This window comes from Hemicordylus capensis, chromosome 13 (assembly GCF_027244095.1).
Source record: "Hemicordylus capensis ecotype Gifberg chromosome 13, rHemCap1.1.pri, whole genome shotgun sequence".
NCBI lineage: Eukaryota > Metazoa > Chordata > Lepidosauria > Squamata > Cordylidae > Hemicordylus > Hemicordylus capensis.
The window spans coordinates 896,419-911,094 of NC_069669.1; the positions used below are offsets into that span (position 1 = coordinate 896,419).

The following is a 14,676-nucleotide window of genomic DNA, read 5'->3' on the forward strand; positions in this document are numbered from 1 at the left end:
TTTGAGATCATTGCTGTCCTTCAGGAGAGCCCTTAAAACCTATCTGTTTGGCCTGGCTTTCCAGGGTTTAAATGATTGACTAATCGTTTTAAATCGTTGCCCCGATTTCCAAGGTATTTAGCTGTTTAATTGGTTTAATTGTGTTTTAATAGTTTGATTTTAATTGTTAACTTGTTTTAATTGTTTTTATCATGCTGTAAACGGCCCTGAGCCATTTTGGGAAGGGTGGTATACAAATTTAATAAATAAATAAAAATATTCCTAATGAGTTTTTCCCCCAGAGCAACATAGTTTAAGCAGGAGATGGTGGAAAGCAAGAAACTTGATCGTTCCAGCTGCGCACGCATGTGCATAAAGCCATGCAGCATGACTGTTAAGTGGACACTTTATTTTTTCATTCAAACTATGTCGTCTGAGAGAGTCCGTCCCCATCTGCCCTGCTTCCCACCTCTCCCAGCGTTAGCCACGGAAGGCAGACTCAGCTTCGCCTGCCCAGAACAGCAGCCTCCCAGGCGCCCCGAATCGTCAGCATTGCAGAGGACAGTTTCCCTCCGCCCAACTGAAGCCTCTCCCCCACATGGTCGTCCCTGACCCCCCTCTTAATCGGCTGCAGCAAGTGTGAGCTCAAGCACTCTGCATGGGGGAACTGTCAGCACATCTGACGGTCCGAGTCAAAGCCACACAGACCTCTTCTTATTTCCACCATTCAGGAGCTGAAAAAATAGCTGCAAAAGTGATTACTTGGTGGAACACAGAGCGAGACCATAAACCCTGTCTGAAGAACTGCCCAGAGTCCCCAGCTTCTCGACAGTCCAGTGATCATGAGAGCCAAGGAGAAACAAGGCAGGAGACAAAAGTACAAAGATCCACCATTTATTCATCCTTGCAGTAGGAGGGGCAGGAGTGCATTTCAGTACAGCCAGAGGAAGAAGGGCAAATTCTCGCGTGTGCGCCTTGGCAGAGAGTGAAGCCCTCCCGGAATGCAGCAGCGACCCCTTGGCACGGCTGAGAAGATTCACAAGGAAGAAACAAGAGTCCCCTGCAGGCCAGAGAACTCCCAGGAGCAACGCCGACACAGGAGGAAGAGACCCGAGAAGGCGGGAGAGCCTCCAGGATCAGCAGAGAGAAACATCCACTTCGGGGGGGGGGCACTGAAGGAGGCCCAACTGCCTCCTTTGAGGAGTTCCATTTGCTCCTCTCTCTCCCGCCCTATGCTGCCTGCAGGCTGTCCATTCATCAGGTAGAGCTGTGCAGCTCTACCTGATGAATGGACAGCCTGCAAGCAGCATGGCTCTCATTCATGCTGGAGTGGTATGGGGAGAGAGAGGAGCAAACGGGGCCCCAAGGAGGAGAGGCAGCTGCGCCTCCACTGCCCACGCCTGCTCATCAGGACAAGCCTCTCCTGGCTCCCCCCCCCACCTCCTCGGAGAGTAGCTCAACCAGTCTCCCCAGTCCCGTTCTCAGCCGCTCAGTGAGACAGAGAAGATGGGCCAGAAAGACGTTCAGCTGCATCAGACTGTCGTCAGCTAACAAGTGCGGGAAACACAAATCATTTCTGCTCATAAATAATTCCAAAACACAGGTCTCTGGAAAGGGGGGAGAGATGCTCACGTATGGAGAGGTTATCAGAAGGCGGCCAGACGACGAGGGGGCGGGGGAGAGGCCTGGCCCTGCCAACCCTCCACGGCTCACACTCCCTCTTGCAGGCCCAGCGGGTGGGGAGGAGCCAGCCAGAGCCGACACACGTGCAGAGGCCCACCAGCGGCGGGCGGGCAGCAGGCTTGCCTTGGGCTCCACTGGAGCAAGGAGCTAGAGAGCAATCTCTGCCAGACCTGTGGGAAGGGAGAGAGAGGAAGGAAGGAAGGATGGTAGGGGTGCAATCGGACGGGATTTGATCTGGTCACGCTCCGCCGTCTTATGCAGCAGCAGCAGCTAGCAGATCCTATGCCCAGCATGCGTGTGGGTACTTGCAGAAAGCAACGGGGAGCACCACGAGAGAGCAGCAGGGAAAGGCAGAGGAGGGACTCCACCCGCCTGCCTCTTCAACCTCCCCAGCTTCCACAAAGTGGCCTGCTCAGGGCTCTGGAATGTATTCCCAGATCTCTGGACTCTTAAGAGGAGAACCAGCCAAGCCCTTTTTCAGAGGCACTGAAAGGAAGACTCAGAGATGAGCGGCTTCAACAGCTTGATCTACAGACCACAGAAAAACTTGGCAGGTCGTGAGAAGAAGCAGAAAGCCAAGTCAAGCCATGCTTCACTGTCTAAAAGCATATTAGCAGACCTGCAGGGTGACTGTGCCTCCTCCCTGGAGCAAATGCAAGGGGGCTCCCCACACGTGGGCCCCTCAGGCCGAGTCAGGCCAAACGTCCCACCGGCAGGGAGGCATTTGCCCGCAGCCAGTTCCTGGAGCAAAGGGCCTCTGGCCATTTTGCCACTGCAACCCCCGCGTTTAAAGTTTAAAGCTGGAGTGAGAGTGACAGTGTGGGGTCCCTGAGGCTCTAGCAGCCCCCCTGGTCTTCCCTGATTTTGCTCTCAGTGAACTCCGGAACCACAAAGAGAGAGGGTTTTTTATTGCCAAGATTAACAAGGAGATAGATACGTAGCCTACTGGTGTGAACTGAACACACACGGCCTTGAGAGAGGGGAATACAAACAGACCTCTCCAGGCCCCAGAACCCAACACGCTTCCCGGCACCAAGGCCCTCCCCAAGCAGCCCTGTGGCGGGGGAGCTGGCCCGGAGCCCATGCCAGGCAGAGGCTGCGCCTCAGTGGCTCAGCAGTCCAGAGGAGGGCTCTGCAAAGGCCGCTGGGGCCCAGCCAGAGTCCCACTGGCTGCCTCCCGCCCTTTGCAGACTCACCACCACACACTGGCCTCTTGGGCACAGCTCCAGCACAGCAGCGCGGTGGAGCCAGCCCCCCAAGCACGCCTTGGCCGAGGTCGTGAGAAGACAGCAGCACTGCTGGGGAGAGGAGCGGAGCACTCTCTGGGCTGGGCTCCGACACGCCAGCAACTCAGGCAGCTGCTGCTGCTGCCAGAGGGTGGCCTCGAGTCCTTCACCTGGCACAGGGAGCTGACAGGGCAAGTCCCCTCGCAGCTCCCCGGGGACACCAAGGAAGGAGAGCAGACCAAGCGCGTCTCCAAGCAGCCACTTGGGCTCTGCCGTTCCAGTGGGCGGATCTTTGGTGGCAGGAGGTGGGACAGCAGGTGCCCACGCAAGGACTCAGGCCTGCGTCTCCCCCGACACACCATGAGCGGGGCGGGGGGCTTACCCAGGTGACAAGAGTCCTTGGTGGCCCAACAGAGACAGTAATGTTGCATGAGCTGTTCGAGCAGTTCTCTCTCGTCCAGGAACTCCAGGGCTTCTATCCTGGAAGGGAGAAGGAAGGAGGGGCTGCAGCAGGCAGAGAGAACACCTGGGGAGGACAGCGGCTCCAGTGCCGCAAGGCCAGGGGCAGCGGGGTCTGGGTTCAACTCTCGGCGCAGCCTTGAACCCTCTTGCTCGGCCTCCCCTGGACCTCACAAGCCCCTGCCAGGCTAGAATCAGGTTCGCCCACGTGAGCTCTTTGCAGGGGGAACAGAATGCACATGTGATCCATGTGAGCCCTTCTGAAATGGCGGGAGAAAGGAGGCACTTCCCGTCTAGACCGCTGCAAGCCCAGGGACTGGGTCATCCCAGCATGCAACCCCAGGATGGGATGAACGCGGGGGGTGGGTGGCGCTTGTGCTCTCCACGGCCTAGAGATGAGGGATGCACATGAAACCGGCACTGGAAGGAAAGGCGGATGCAGCGCCGATGGACACTTGGGGGAACTGTGGGGCCAGCCCGGCACTCAGAAGCTTGCGTGGCGAGTAGCCCACGGAGAAGGGCAGGCCCAGAGGGCCCCCAAGGGCCCCCCGCAAGCAGCCATCTACACAGGAGGAGGGAAGAGGCGGGGGTTACCTTTTGAGGTCTGCTGCCGGCAAGCCAGTGTACACTTTCACCATATCGACCGCATTTGCTGTTTCCCAGCCGTGGAGGAGAAACCGCTCCTTCTGCGAATCAAGCGCGAGGAGAAAGGTCACCCGAGGGCAGGCCCTGCATTCAAGAGGATGGGGCCCCAGTTCTCTGCATCCAAGACGGGCCAGCCCTTTCCAAGAGAATTTGGCTGGATTTTTAAAGAAGTCTGTCCTTGAAACAAGGGCGGACTCCCTTCTCCCTCACACCAGGGGCTATCGGATTCCAGCTGCACTGTGCGACACGATCGGAGGCAGCCCCGGGGAGCGATCAGAGAAGGCACAGCCAGGGAGGGACGTGGCCCTGTGAGCAGCCCACCCGCCCCAGAAGACTCCTCCCCAGCCGGGCTGCCTGACCTGGGTTTCCAGAGACCGGCAGTCCTCCACTCCAACCAGGTTGCACTGCCTGCTCTGCAGGTTGTCGATCATGATTTGCCCAAAGCGGTCAGCCATGTTCACCTGGAGGGGGCACCCAAGAGAGGGGACCGGTCACCGCTCAGCTGGGCGGAAGCCTGTCCCCAAGCCTCCTGCTCAGCCTGTGCTGCTGAGGCGGCAACGCTTCCCTATGCTGGGCTGGGGCTGGGCCAGGAGACCGCCGCCGAGGCCCCTTCTGACCCCAACAGGCTGCGGCTCTGTGTGCGTGTGCCCCACCTGGCCCTCCCTCCCTCCCTCTTAAGTGGACTTGGCTCACGGCACTGGGCACTTCTCTCCCTTGAGGCTCTGCCCCAGAGCAGAGGGACTCTCGCATTCCATTTCCCAGAGCTCAAGTCCTTCCGACTGGGCAGCGATGCTCCACAATTAAAACAAAAACTAGCCCCAGCTCAGAAGAGCTCTCCACTGCTGGATCATGGCAGGGCTTCTCAAACTTGAGTCCACGGATTTCGTTGGACTACAACTCCCATGCTCCCCAGAGGCAACCCCCCTGCCAAATGCCGTTGACCCCACAACGGCTCTTGGGAATCTGCCTGCCTATGGAAGCTCTGCAGATTTAAGAGCAGCAACTCCAAGACCAGACAAGGGTATTGGTCATGAGGGCTGGTGGAACCTCCGTATCCAGAGGCAATCTATCTCTGACCACGTGTTGGGGGAGGGCTGCAGCAGGGAAAGGCTTCATGCATCTGGCTGGCCACTGAGGGAAACCAAGATGCTGGATGCGGTGGACCCACTTTGATCTGATTCAGCAGGATCGGTCTTACACCTTTAAGACGACGTTGAAATGCTCCTGGTTTTGGCCAGAAGTGCAGAGCCTTCCTCTTGCCGCCACCCATTTTCAAATATGGAATTTGCCTCAGCAACACTGTCACACGAGGAGGAGTGGGGTGAGGGGATGGGGTGGGGTTGGCAACGCAGCACAGCCTCAGTTTACCTGCTCGTAGTTTATGAACATGGCATCCCGGAATATTCCTGCCGCCCACTTGAGGAGGGCTGCAGAGTGTTCTCGGGTCATGTAGATCAGCACGCACTCAGCCATGAGGAGAGTTGGCAACCTTTTAGAAAAGGAAAGACAGACTATGCTAGATCTCCCGCCCCCGCCCCAACAGGCACTCCAGAATCCCCAGAGCTTGAGGGGAGGAAGATGGCTTGGCACATACAGAGGTGCTCTTCACACAGGACAGCAGCACCCTGGGCCCATCCCACGGAACATTTAAAGGCCCCCCAGACATGCGGGACCTTTCCCAGAGAACAATGCCACAGAAAGCAGAGTCCGCGGCACTCTGGTGCTATGTTAAGCAGGCCTGAGTCAGAACAGACAAAGCCAGTTGGGATGGCTGTTGCCAGCCATTGTGAATTTCAAGTTAGGGAGGCAAAAGTCCAAAGCTTCCTTCCACCTGTCTACTGAAATGTTATTATTAACCACCACCAACTTTATTTATTGGCCACTCTGTGGGAAACACCAATATCGGGCAGCAGCGATACAGGGAGGTGCTGAAAGGCGTCATCTCAGACTGGCCATGGTCAACCCCTCCTGGATTCTACCAAAGACAACCACAGGGCTCTGTGGGCGCCAGGAGTCGACACCGACTCGACGGCACACTTTATTATAACAATGGTTCTCTGGGTGAGGTGTGCACGCACACCTTTCTGTGACCAGGACTGGCATGCTGGGACACGTACCTGAGAGATCCTCCTCCTCCTCTTCAGGGGGAGTATCCTAGCACAGCTGGCTCCTCCCACCTATTTCCGAGTAAGGGCCAATCAACTTTAGCCTGGTACGTAAGATGGGGGGGGGGGCTTCCCTTGCCTCCCTGTTTCAAACTGATGAGCCCTCGAGCACAGAGAAAAAAGGCAGGAGGGAGCATCCAGGACATGGCAATGTGGTAGGATAGGCTGGAACTCCAGGAGGGCCCTCCTTGACCCCAAAGTCCCTACCCATTTATACTGTGTGGTTTCTCTGGTGGATGCCAGTGGCCCTGCAGGACCCTTGGAGACAGTGGGCCCCCCAGCCTGTTAAACTCACATCTGTTGTGATTCAGACCCTTTAGACAAGGGGAAAGGAGGATCTCTGATGTTTCTGTGGACATCCACCACAGAGGTCATCTCCATCCCTGGTGCAAATGTGTCCACTGGAGAAGCTTGAATATGGCACTTTTTGGACCCTGGCAGAAACGTTTCATGACCGCAGAAGGACCCTGGGTCTCAGCAGGGTTGGCCCACCCACCCACCCACCCCTGAAAAGGGGGAGAGAGAGAGAGAGAGAGAGAGTGCCAGCCCTCTGTGTCCCTGCTGCTTGCTGAATAGGCCATGGATGTCAGTTTGAAGAGCTCCAGGTTTCCCAGGAACTGGGCTCATTGCCTTGATGGATGGATGAGTTGGCTGCGGCCTGGCATATGCGCCACCCAAGAGAGTCTGTTCAGGAGCAAGGCAGGGCAGAACTGGGCGGCATGGGAATCACCTCCCACCGCATGTTCCAGGCTGAAGCTCTACGTCTATTGGCCCTGTCTTGAGAAGAGGTGGAGGCGGGTGGGGGGGCGGGGGTGGACAACCTGTGCTACAACACACTGCTCCACTGAGGGAGAACTGAAATATTTAGCTGCAACATGAAGTTTGCGCCACAGGAGAAGAGACTGTTCTTTGGGGTTTTTTTTTAAATGTAGTTAACCTCCAAGCAATAATGACCGGTCACCTGACCATTTCAGATTTGGCACATCCAGCATCTGAAGAACCAATGGAATATTTACTCCACTTCAGCCAATTATAGGATTAAGTTCCATGTATAACACATAAGTTCCATGTTCATCAAATGTATCCATCAGGCATCCTTGACAGCATCTGCTTATTAATCCACTCATCAACCCACACGAGGTTTCTAAGAACAGCATAATACTAGGCATTCCCTCCTGCCGGCCTCCCTAAACATAGCTTCAACCATCCAAGGAAAACTACACAATGCCTCTGAAAGCTTTTCTCAGGAGAACACAACCCCCTTCCACCCCTTGGTGTGATATGATGATGGGAGTCTTGTTCCGGCCTAATATACTAGAAAAAGAAATTGTAGATTCAGGACAAAACAACAGAGAGTGCTTTGCACACACAGTTAACTGATGGAATTCACCGCCATAAGCTTTGCTGGGGGCCACCAGCCGAGGTGTCTGCAATCCAATAACGGCCCTCCCTCACCCACTGGCATGATGCCACCGACTGAGTGCCTGTGAGGTTGCTTCTGGATCTGAGGAGTAAAGGGGAACATGAAGAGCTGGAAGCAAGAGGAACTCCACAGGGTGAAGCTGTGTGGGCCAGGGAGGAGGACGGACCAGTGGGATGAAAGCCTGAGCAGACACACGGAGCTCTGTACAGCTGGCAGCACCTACGGACTTGTTTGCCGCCAGCCTGGAACCTGCACACTCCGAGTTTCACGTCTCTCTCCCCCACATGGGAGGCTCAGGGCAGCTTAAATCAGCATGTAAGACAAACAACAGAACAGAACTCTGGAAGTGGAACCTCCCAAACATGTGCAATGCCTACCAAGGATGGCAATTCAAGTCACTGCTGAAACTCACCAAGAGTCCTATCCCACCCCCTCCATAACTCCTCAGCCTTCGAACCCCTTCCAATCCCATCAGCCAGCCTTATCCATCCTAACCTATTTAACCACCACTTGCCTTCAAGTGTCCCCCACCCCCCCACCCAACATTCATCAAGGACACAGCCAGGGCAATCTGACCTCTTGCATTCCCTGACACAATTAATATTTTGGAAAGCCAATCCCAGCAACACCCAAACCTGAACTCGCAGGAATGGGAAATGTTCTGCTCAGCTCCACTGCAAAGTTCCATGCAAGAGAACTCTAGGCATCAGGACAGCAGCAACAGTTTTAAACACCAAACAAAAACACAGTTGTTTTGTTTCCCATGGCCAGGACATTTTCAGAAGCCTCTTACCGTGGATCCATGTTGCACTTCTTCAGATTTTCCTCTAGTTTGGGCAGCTCTCGGAGATCTGCACCAATGATGGCATATCGGCTGGAGTCGAGACTGTGAGCATCTGGAGAGGAATTAGCCACAAAAGCCAGTTTATCAATAGTCACTTGCCTGAGGCAAATAAGGGGGACATCCAGCCAACCAGGCAGGGAAACTCTGCACATGTTGCTGGGCTCTCTTTCTTCCAGGCCACAAGTGATTCACACATGAAAGTGTGGGCAAAACATTCTGCTAGCTAGTTACTTTTAGAGGCCTGTTTGAAAATGGAATTAAGTGCCCTTATTTCTAAAAGGAGAAGACTCTAAACCTTTTAAGGAGAGTAGAATATTGGGTTGAGGAGGTAAGTGGATTATTTGAGTTTATCAATTGTAACATTGCACTCTGCTGATTCCACAGAGGCTCGTTTCTGACAGTTTAAACAGTGCATTTATCACCTGGGAAAGGGTTTTGAAGAGAGATTTAAAAAAAACAAATAACTGGCAGGGCTGGAGAATTGCCAGTCCTTAGGAGCCCGGGTGTTCCATGCTTGGGATTCTCCCACTCTTGCCTGCTCTGGCCAGCCCTCACTCTGCACCAGAACTGACAGCCATTTCCCAACCATTAGCCTCTCAAAGGCATATACAAACAGAAGGCAGCTGGGAACACACATTTACCTCTCACCCACCAAAAGCCAGCCTTTATGAAAAGCACTCCTCCAAAAGAAGCTCAGTCACAGAGGGCTCTTCAAAGAATCACCAGGAAAGGAAACAGAAAAATCACACCCAGTGGATTCCCTTTCTAAGCAGCAAGGAAAAGCAGCAGAGCGTGTTAGCTGTAAGGCGCGTGAAGGGGGCCGAAGGGGGCTCTGACCGAACACCCCGGCCCCTTATGAAGAGTGCCAGCACATTTCAGGGATGGAAGCCCACGTGGGCTGGTGAGCAGCAAGAAGAAGGGCACCCTTCTCCCTTCCTTTCTCCTCCAGCATGCTACTTGAATCATTCCTAACATGCCCACATAGCAGAACAGAGCGAGGCGGCAGTGGAGGCTTTGGAAATGCCACCCTGCTTTGCTGATGGATTTCAAAGATGACTCACCTATCAGGAGAGACTCCCCTGAATGGCTTTCTGCAATTGGCTTTGACAGGGGAGGTTTTGATCTGCGGAAGACAAGGACAAAAAGGGTCAGCGAGACTTCTTCTACATTGCTGTCTTTCACGAAACATGCAAAACACTGGGAAGCCGTGCCTGCCCTCTACTGGAAAGAAACCACTAGGCCTGACTGCGCAGCCAGTCCTAAGGAAAGCCAGCCAGCTGACTGCTTGTGTGCCTGTCAGGATGCTGGGGCCTTCCTCTTAGGTTGACCACCTGGATGGGTGGAGAGGCTACACAAGCAGGGATTGCCTTAGAGATGGGAACATCTGGCAGAGACCGCTTTATTCTCATGTTCCAGAATACATGCCTCCTGTTAAGCAACTGTAAATTTCTATGTCCAGAAATAATGAGAAGGAGCTTTGAACCACCACAAAACATTTCCACAAATTATTTCAGTTATTTATTTCACATATTTCTGTGCTGCTCTTTAGTTTAAACCTCTCAAGGCAATACAGTGCAACATAAAAGTAGCATCCACAGAGGTAAAAACAGGAAGTTAGATTAAAAATATAAATGGCCATATCTATAAAAGCTTGGGCAAACAAGAAGGCCATCAGCCAATACCAAAAAGGCATCAGACTCAGTGACATGTGATCCTCCCTGGGAAGGGCATTCTAAAGCTGGGATGCCATAACCGAAATGTCACCCACCTGCCTCACCTTAATAGGTAGAAGGACCCCAAAGAGGGAGAACTCAATAACCAGGTAAGTTGGTAGAAGATGGTACCAGGTCCCACCCTTATCGGGCTTTAAGATAAGGGCTTGAACTGAGCCCAGAAATGGACCAGAAAAGCCTTTCACACTCCCTCAAAATCTTTTGTCTCCCTTTCTTCTTGTCTGTTTATTTGTAGCTTCTTGAAGCAAAGTTCCCACCTCCTCCAAGGTTTACAATCCTGTACAAATACATGCAAGTAAATACATGCAAGGTGCTTGTAAGACTTTTAGCAGACCAAAACCTCGTATTAAAACAATTCTAAACTGACAATACTTGGAACAACAACTGGACACTTACTTCCTGTTTCATTCCAGTCTCAGCAGGAACATAACCACAAATCTTTAACATGTAAACATCCTCCATGGCCTAGCCAACTGTTTTTTTTTCCTCTTTTACCTCAGTAAAATAAACAGCACCCTGCAGAGATTTTGCTCTACTGGAAACACCAAGCAACTGAAAAAGGTAGACATTTACGAAGAGCCCTTCATGCAATACTTAAGAGTGCAGCTAACAGGAACTGACTCCAACAAGGCCTAGCCTTGATGCATATTTTGCATATCTCTGTATAGAATGGCACATGCTGGGGGGAGGTGACACTTTGCTCCAAGTGGGGGGGGGGAGAAAAAGACTCCTCTAATACTTCAACTAGCAATAAAATGTCCCAGAGCTCAAGACTACTTTCGCATGCCAAAGAAATCTATGCACATTTTTCCATCTGAAGATGACGAGTATTTACACACCGCTTTTCAACCAAAGTTCCCAAAGCAGTTTACAAACAGAAATTAATTAATTAATTAAATGGCTGCCTGTCCCCAAAGGGCTCACCGTCTAAAAAAGAAACATAAGAAAGACACCTGCAACAGACCCTGGCGGGATGCTGTGCTGGGGTTGGATAGGGCCATTTGCTCTCCCCTTGCTACATAAAGAGAATCACCACTTTTAAAAGGTGCCTCTTTGCTCAGTTAGCAGGGGTTTCATCCTTGCCTGTCTGTTTTATCCTGCCGTTTAACCAATAAACAAGCAGCGAATGAGCATGACAGTGTGATTATTGGGAGACCGTAGCTTCACGGCCAGCAAGACTGTGGTCTAAGAGGCGCACTTTTTTCTAAAAAGCAAAAAAAAGGGGAGGAGTCTCCCTCTAAGTGAAGCTCAAATGTAAAGCACATCCTTGCACTCACTTGATGTTGTGGATTTTCCTTGTGACTATAGATGGGAAATCAATTTCAAAATATTTTCTAGGGAGCAGATTCTCATCCTGTAGGCAGGAAAAAAAAAGATGACTTTTAGTTTAGAAGGGCAGACAGACACCTCACCTCTGGGCCTTGCTGTAGGCTCTGTGGTTTTCAAGCTTTCTACTTTCTGGAATTTCTTCCAGTGTGGATATCCACTGAGCAACCCCTGCGCATTGCAGAAGATGCAGGGGCATGTTCTAGAATGCCGTCATTTCATGCATGATGCAACCAGCACTGTTGGGCCTTAACGTCACCCACGTGAGCTCACAACCCCAGCTCCTTCATGGAGGCATATGCATAGGAAGAGAGTCTGAAAAAGCACTCAGTGTTCCAGGTTCTTCTACGGGCCAATCAAGTCACCAATGAAAGAGCAATAAAAGCAAAGAAAGAAATACTTTTCTAAGCAACCACTAGAGGTCAGCTTGAAGCCATATACTTGAATCCTTGGTTGCACTAAAGTGACCCTGCGCCATCGTGGAGTCAGTGTCGACTCCTGGCGCCCACAGAGCCCTGTGGTTGTCTTGGGTAGACTACAGGAGGGGTTGACCATGGTCTCCTCCTGCGCAGTATGAGATGATGCCTTTCAGCACCTTCCTATATCGCGGCTGCCTGATATAGTACCAGTGGGGATTCGAACCAGCAACCTCTGGTTTGCTAGTCAAGTCATTTCCCCACTGCACCAATACCCTACTTCACCTTTAATTTCCAGAACAGGGTATCCATGCCGGCACCAAGGTTGATGATTTGGCAGTTGCATTCTGTCTTCTGTAAGAAGGCCTTAAGTAAGTGACCAACTCCCTGAACACGAGCATAATATCCTGACAGAAAAATAGCACTATTAGAACCAGGGAGATCAACACTTAAATGATGTGCACGTCAGTCCTTAGTATACCTTGCAGAACTTCAGGGTAGTCAACAGAAAGGAGGAGGGAAAGACCCGCCCCTGGCAAACACGAGCAGCATTCTATCTTACCTCGGCTAATCTCAGGTGCCTTCCTTTCTTTCGGCTGTCTCACAAAGTATTCAATATAAGGATCCTTCCAGTAGCCAATGCTTACAGCATATCTGACCAAGGCAGAGAAAAAGAACACTTTAGTAAGAGGGAATTCCAGCTTTTAGAGGCCTCCTCCAGCAAGTCGGACAGCTCTCTGACAATAAACACAGAGCAGAACCCACCAACGCAACTGGTTTTCATGCGGATGCTGGGAGAGCCACTAAAAATCCATTGGGAAAATATTGTCCTATATCTTCTGCAGGGTGCACCCTCATGGTGGAAGGAAGTTAAGAGAATGGTTTAAAAGCAACAACAAATCCTTAGGAGTCCAGTCCTGTCCCTACACAATGCTGACACTTGCCCCAAATCCCCTACCCTCAGGTCTCCAGAGAGGGTGGGGACTACACCCAGCCTCTCCACCAGAGAGCATTGCCAAGAGTGCAGCTATTTCTCCTTCCCTGCAACTAGATGCATTCAAAGGACAGGTCTTCAAGGGCCTTATAACTAGCTATCAGCCATGATGACAAGATGCTGACAGAAAATCCACGTTCAGCAACAGTGTGCCTCAAATAAACAGCTTCTAGAAGGCAAAGAGCAGCCTTCATGCCCCACATGTGGCTTGCAAAGAAACCTAAAGTGGGGGGGAGGTACCCAAAAGAAAAGAGTAGGAGGGCCACATTGTATCACCTTAGTCACTCCCACTTTGATCTATTCAAGCAAATAAATTCTTACATTCTTAGACGGGTTTCCCACAGCAGCTACGAAACTCAGAGGCACCCCTTCTTTCTTCCCCCAGCACAGAGGGGTTTCTGGAGAGGCAAACAGCAAGGGAGGGCTACGTGCCTGGACGCCCTGCTTGGGAGCCTCCTAGGAGCACCCAGCTGGCCATCATGGGAAACTGGAAGAGGGACTAGCTGGGCCTTGGGGCTGAACCATCAGGGCTCTTCGTGGGTTCCTGGTAGTCAGGAAAACCAAGTGAAGCCTCCCTGTCCAGGGGCAGGTTGCCTCTGAGGGTCACATACAGCAGCAGGGCTCCTACCTCCACGCCCAGAAGAGAGCTGGCCTGGTGGTAGCCAGCATGACTTGTCCCCTTAGCTAAACAGGGTCCACCCTGGTTGCATGTGAAAGGGAGACTTGATGTGTGAGCACTGGATGATATCCAGCGTGGTGTAGTGGCTAGAGTGCTGGACTAGGACCGGGGAGACCCGACTTCAAGTCTCCATTCAGCCATGATACTAGCTGGGTGTCTCTGGGCCAGTCACTTCTCTCTCAGCCTAACCTACTTCACAGGGTTGTTGTCAGGAGAAACCTAAGTATGTAGTACACCACTCTGGGCTCCTTGGAGGAAGAGCAGGATATAAAATTATTATTATTAGTACATTTATATCCCACTCTTCCTCCAAGGAGCCCAGAGCGGTGTACTACATACTTGAGTTTCTCTTTCACAACAACCCTGTGAAGTAGGCTAGGCTGAGAGAGAAGTGACTGGCCCAGAGTCACCCAGCTGGTATCATGAGGCTGAATAGGGATTTGAACTCGGGTCTCCCCGGTCCTAGTCCAGCACTCTAACCACTACACCACACTGGCTGTAAAAATAGTGTGATACTACTACTACAAATGATAACAATAATCCCCCTTATTAGGGGTTGGAGCCGCTCTGGGCAGAGCATCCAGGCTCCAAGTTCCCTCCCTGGCATCACCTCCAAGATCGGGCTGAGAGAGACTCCTGCCTGCAACCTCGTAGAAGCCACTGCCAGTCTGGGAAGACAATCCTGAGCTAGATGGACCAAAGGTCTGACTCAGTAGAAGGCGGCAGCTGCCTGCGTTCCTGTGGACACGCCCCCTCGCGGCCGCCCCGCCCCTGGCGATCAAGCCCCGCCCCCGCCTCGACCCTCACCGCTTGCAGAGCGAGGCGTCGTCGCAGGTGCCTCTTACGGCCTCGTCGAAGACGTCGGCGCCCTGCAGGTCTCTCGAGGCGCTGGCCATGGCTGGGCGGCAAGGGGAGAGGGGCGGCAGTCAACGAGGGGAGCGCGGGCCGCTCATGCCGGGGCCACCACCGCCGAGCCCCCGCTCCCTCAAAGAGTGGCACTTCCCAACAAGCCCCTTGCCCATTGGCCCAGCCTGGGGCGCGGTTTCAATTGGACGGTTTCAACTCTCTCTCTATTGGCCAGAGGGATTGTCAACTCTAAGCTGC

The 14,676-nt window shown here is 52.6% G+C and overlaps 1 protein-coding gene across 1 annotated transcript; it reads right to left on the reverse strand.

Moving 5' to 3' along the window:
• Positions 1-857: 857 nt before the first annotated feature.
• LCMT1 (leucine carboxyl methyltransferase 1) lies at positions 858-14,602 on the reverse strand. The gene is made up of 11 exons (XM_053275702.1): positions 14,380-14,602; positions 12,462-12,553; positions 12,185-12,306; positions 11,435-11,511; positions 9,486-9,547; positions 8,374-8,476; positions 5,361-5,481; positions 4,352-4,453; positions 3,942-4,033; positions 3,271-3,368; positions 858-1,832 (listed from the first exon to the last, which is right to left on the reverse strand). The coding sequence occupies exons 1-11, from the start codon at positions 14,466-14,468 to the stop codon at positions 1,810-1,812; spliced, it is 981 nt and encodes a 326-aa protein (XP_053131677.1). The 5' UTR covers positions 14,469-14,602; the 3' UTR covers positions 858-1,809.
• Positions 14,603-14,676: the final 74 nt, after the last annotated feature.

What these genes read in the sequence shown, in the direction of transcription:
- LCMT1 (XM_053275702.1), bottom strand. Translation starts at nt 14,468, where the DNA reads ATGGCCAGCGCCTCGAGAGACCTGCAGGGCGCCGACGTCTTCGACGAG. An exon ending in GACGCCTCGCTCTGCAAGCG is followed by an intron (nt 12,554 to 14,379) that starts GTGAGGGTCGAG and finishes TGCCTTGGTCAG; the next exon opens with ATATGCTGTAAGCATTGGCT. An exon ending in AAGTGCAACATGGATCCACG is followed by an intron (nt 5,482 to 8,373) that starts GTAAGAGGCTTC and finishes CTTTTCTAAAAG; the next exon opens with GTTGCCAACTCTCCTCATGG.